The sequence below is a fragment of the Penaeus vannamei genome, chromosome 9 (assembly GCF_042767895.1).
Source record: "Penaeus vannamei isolate JL-2024 chromosome 9, ASM4276789v1, whole genome shotgun sequence".
NCBI classification, from domain to species: Eukaryota; Metazoa; Arthropoda; class Malacostraca; order Decapoda; family Penaeidae; genus Penaeus; species Penaeus vannamei.
In genome coordinates, this window is record NC_091557.1 from 31349772 (window position 1) to 31354771 (window position 5000).

General features: G+C 33.8%; 1 protein-coding gene across 1 annotated transcript in view; it reads left to right on the forward strand.

The window, feature by feature from the left end:
• Positions 1–2774, forward strand: part of LOC113824584 (uncharacterized) — a 5646-nt gene extending 2872 nt beyond the window's left edge. The window contains exons 3-6 of the mRNA XM_027377337.2: positions 65–239; positions 1681–1831; positions 2092–2238; positions 2459–2774. Coding sequence (XP_027233138.2) covers positions 65–239; positions 1681–1831; positions 2092–2238; positions 2459–2641 — 656 coding nt within the window. The 3' untranslated portion in view covers positions 2642–2774. The remainder of the gene's footprint in view (positions 1–64; positions 240–1680; positions 1832–2091; positions 2239–2458) is intronic.
• Positions 2775–5000: the final 2226 nt, after the last annotated feature.

Below are 5000 nucleotides of genomic sequence, written 5' to 3' on the forward strand. Positions count from 1 at the left end.
AGCACTAATTTAAATGTATTTTTATAATAATTTAGACATTATTGTCTATTGTCTTTCACCACAGGATTTAAGGCTAGAATACCTCTCCAGGTAAACTCGACAGGAACAGATGCAACCAGTGGGTTGTGTTCAAGCTTCCGTGAGCTTGGAATATCACCAGAGGAAGCACGTTTATCAGCAAGAGCTGTAGCATCTTTAGAGCACCATGCAGTGCCTCAGCATAATATTCAGGAATACAGGTATGAAAGAGGGAAAATAATGTATGAATGATAGACTGTTCTTTTATTGTTGTATATTACAACTGTTTTAGAATGTATTCAGTTTTACTCTAGGGGAAGTTTACAATATTATACTTTTTTTGTGTTGTTTTCTTTTGGCAGTGTTTCATAGCGACTGATTTTATGTGTAGCTTCATATGTTTCAGCCAGGAACAAATTACAGCTGTAAAATTGTAATATTGATAATTATAGGGCATAAGTTTAGATGTACTTTTTGCTAACTTTTTTGTGCCCTTGTTGAACATAATTAGAATTTAATAAATCTCTTGCACACAATAGATAGATGATGCTGAATATCAGTATTAACCCTGTGAAAATGGCTTTTATTTACTTTCCAAGTTGCAGTCAGTCAGCCACTTGTGTGAAAAATTGGAAGCACAGGAAACTTATTTTCCCAACTGTCAGCAGTTTTGACCACAACTTATAATTAAACTAAATAGACTTTAATTTTACTTTAGAAGCTGTATCTCCTCAGTGACTATAGTCAAGGCTAAATAAGGATACAACTGTTAGTGCATAATGTAGAGTAGGCTCAACCATTCATGGCAATCAAACTTGCCACCCAGCATAGGCTTGGTGCTTCATGGCAAGAATAGATACCATCTGGCAAAAGTGGATTAACATACAGGGTACTTTCATATATATTGTTGTTAGTCATTAATGAATGAGTACTAATAACATTATTTTGATGAGAGTGACAGAAACTGTTGCCTCAAAAGGTTCCCATTACTCTTTATGTTTTGTTATATTGATGACTTCCCTGTACTCTTGAATCATTTGACAGAGATTTATATACTCCCCACTGCAGTTTTTAGTAAATTTTGATGCACACAGATGACTCAACAAATGCTCAGCCAGCAAAGAGTCAATTAGTCATTCCATGTGAGTGCGCCTGATTTCTGCATTCCTTAAATTTGCGATAATTTCTTCTTTTCCTCTAATACTGTTAATATCAATAGTTTCATTATTATTATTGACGTGATGATTATTATAATAGAAAAATACTAATAACAATGAAATAAACAAAATATTTGTTTTCCCCCTTAAAATCAAGGAATAGAGTAAATAGTTGAGATAGGTAGGACTTATAATTGACTCCTCAGTGACGTGTGGAGAAATCTCTGTACAAACACAATTAATGAACTAAGATTACAGTGGGCAGGGCATGTATTTTTGCTATCCAGGTCCATTTATTTAATAGGAGGAAATCCAGGAGGTATAGGGTTTCCTTGACGCTAGCCTCAAAAACCTTCCTAAAGACATGGTTGCAATTGATTGCCAGTGTATCCAGCCATGTCTTTTAAAAGAAACTTTCAAAGGGTCAGAGTAAAAATTTCCTTATTTTGACAGTTATAGATAGATCTTTATCATCATTTATTATGTGCTCTGTTTCCATCCTAAGATTGCCATCTTTAGTGAAGCCACTTAGCATCACAGTTCCTTCCTTGTACAATGGGATGATCCAGGAGAAGGGTCTTCCACCAACTCTCAACATTGTAGAGAAGATTGAGCCTCTGGTAAAGGAGGAAATTCGAGAAGCTCCCTCAAACAAGGTAGGTTAAGATTATTTCTCTACATTGTAATTATTTTAGTTTGACTTTTTTTTTTTTCTTAATGGATTTTGAGATTTAGTTTAAGATCCTTCTGTCATATTACTTTGTTTCATGTTATGATATATATATATTTTTAGGTGTAATGTTCAATCCTCTTTCTACATTGGATTAATTTCAGAAATTATCAGATTTTTATAATCTTCAGAACTACCAGCATATTTTCAGTAAGTGCAAGTAATACCTTGCTAACATCATTCCAGGTGATTGAGAAGCAGGCAGCTCGCTTAATTGTAATCCGTAGAAGGATGATGAACAAACACAAGCTTAAAAAGTTGCGTAAGAGGATGAAGTTTGAGTGGTTGAAGATCATCCAGAAGAGAGAGTATCGCAAAGAGAAGCTTTTCCAGGTATCCATCTAAAGTAGCTTGTGCTCTGAGTAAACACAAATCTGTGTAAATGCTAGTGTGTTAAAAAGGTACAATATTAAATAGAGTTTGTGGAGAAATATTTTTTGTGATCATGAATCACTTTAAAATCAGTGATTAGTTCTTTCCATCATTATCAGTGAGAAACAAAGATATATTACATAATTTTACCTCCTCCTTCTTCTCCCCCCCACCCCCCAAGGCAACACAAATGGCCAAGATTCGTGCTGCAGAAGCCTTTGACGCAGCTGCCCATGTGGCCAATATACTACGCATCACTAAGGAAAAACCAATCCCCAAATTTTGGAGAGGGAAGAGGCTACCAACAGATATTATAAAACAGCTGATGGAAGAGGAAGAGCTGAAGAAGCAAAAGAGAAAATAGAGAAGTTATGTACAGATAGAAGACTTGAGAAAACTTGCGACCTTAGCTGTTACTTGGATAAAATAATTGCTGATATATATATATATATATAAATGTACATACTGTTAAAATTAAAGGCTGTAATAAAACCCAACTTCTTTTTTTTCATTATCTGACATTTAATGCCAATCACTTTTAAATGCACAACATGAAAGACATTACTGTAGAATTCAAAGACTGATGAGATCTAACAAAAAAGGTAATTAGATAAACATGTAAATACAGGCAACAATATGAATGGCACAGAATGACCTGGGCCGTTATCGGATGTTTTTTTGTTAATGTTCTGCAGTAAATAAATATTCATGCATTAATATGGGGATGTACAACACATTATGACAGTGTGAGAGGTTAATGATATATAAAATATAAATAATGCAAACTTATATTAAAGGGAAGAAAATAAATACATTGTAGGATAAATAAGAATATGCAGCATTCACTTTCATTCTGATTAACATTTATCATAATAGGAGAAAGGAAAATGTGAAAGTTTAACAAATAATTGGAGATTATTCACGAAACTGAGGTTATGCCAGAACATTCACTCACAACAATGTGATATATTGATATTATTCAGAAATGAATTCCATTTGCTGCCAGTGTGTTAAACACAAACATTTACAAATATATTAAATATGAAGTTGTGAAAAGAATGAACTTCCAAAATTTACAAAAGTTACAAATGGAAGCAAACATAGTGTGGGGAATCCACTTCTAAGTAGAGAACATGAGTTCCATGTTCTCTACTGATATGACTCAGCCATAGATACACAATACATCTCTTCTTTTTTTTTTTTAATAATAACCATAAGAAAAAAAAATCAAAACAAAACAGTACAACCACATCCAATTCTGTGAGACAAGGACTCCCTCATTCTATCCTTCCAAGAACAAGGTTGGAGGGAATGCAAGACGTCAACCTTTTACAAAACAAATTTCTTTATTCTTGTCTCCCTCATCTGATTTGGCAAGAATCTAGACAATAAAATTAAGCAAACACATTATTAACTTGAGTATTTCACTGTGATTCCCAAATAACTTTACTTATCTTTAGAAAGAAAGACTTTTCAGCCTTTTGCTTGAAAATTACTATGAAACTACCACTTGGGCTGTGTAATTACATTTGGATGTATCATACATATAGCCCGCCATGAGATAGTACTGATATTCTGCAATGATGATACAAAGGCACCCTACAAAACAGTATCAAATAGTTTTGGACTAGACTTAAAACCCTAAAACGCAATATATTAAAAGCTTTTTTGCCAAGTGTGAAGGGTCATCTGAAATTACAATCTATTTCTTCTCAACTGTTGCTGCAACAGTCACGTTGCTTGCAATCTTCAGACATGTGCAATGTACTGGCACAAATACTTTACATGACGTGTACACCACATTATTAACACACATAACAGTGAATGCACACCACATATGTACCTTACACACAAGTAAGTAGAAATGAAAAGTATATCTTTATGTACATGCATGAACAACAAGTTTTTTTTGTTTCATTTTTTGATATATACAAAATATGAGCTGGCAAGATTAAATACAAAATGAAAAAGGTAAGCCAAAGACTGGAGGATTGAAACCAGAAAAATTCTGATGTAACATGAATACTTATAAAAACACATAAGCTCCAATGCTGCTTATTTGGCACACAGATGATAATCACATCTATAAAATCAAAATCTATTTTTTGGGGGCAAGATCTTCAGTTGTAGAATATAAAGGAAGGTTCCTGAAGATCAATTACCAATCTGGTGATATCCTGAATCATTTGGCTTGCCTTTAGTACATGACAAGAAAAACTCAAAAAAATGAACATTTAATTATGGATGATATTCAAATAACACTATTAAGTTATAGATTAGGTAGGTACAGTACATAAGTACAGATAACAAGTTTGAGCATTTGTATTATGTTCAAATACGGAAGCTAACTTGTGACATTGACCAAAGACTAGCACTGTTCTTCCAAGTGCCAACCATAAATGAGGTCTGACTGAAAAGTATCTGACCTTTAGCTGAAAACCATACCTGCTAAAGGAAGGAAACATTCATACTCTTTAAAAATAGCCTTCTGGCACTCTATACACATAGCTCATGGATCCCACTGCTAAAAATAATTCTTCAGGTTCTTTCTTCAGATCCTCATAAGTTATCTTGTAGCCTTCATCTGCTCTGGGCGTAGGGAGTGTCATTCCTAAAAACATTTGTTTTTCTATTTAATATATCTCAAAGATAAGGAATGGTTCACGGGCAATATTCATTATTGACAGATTGACCCTCTGGAACATACTGGTAGAGCAGAAGAA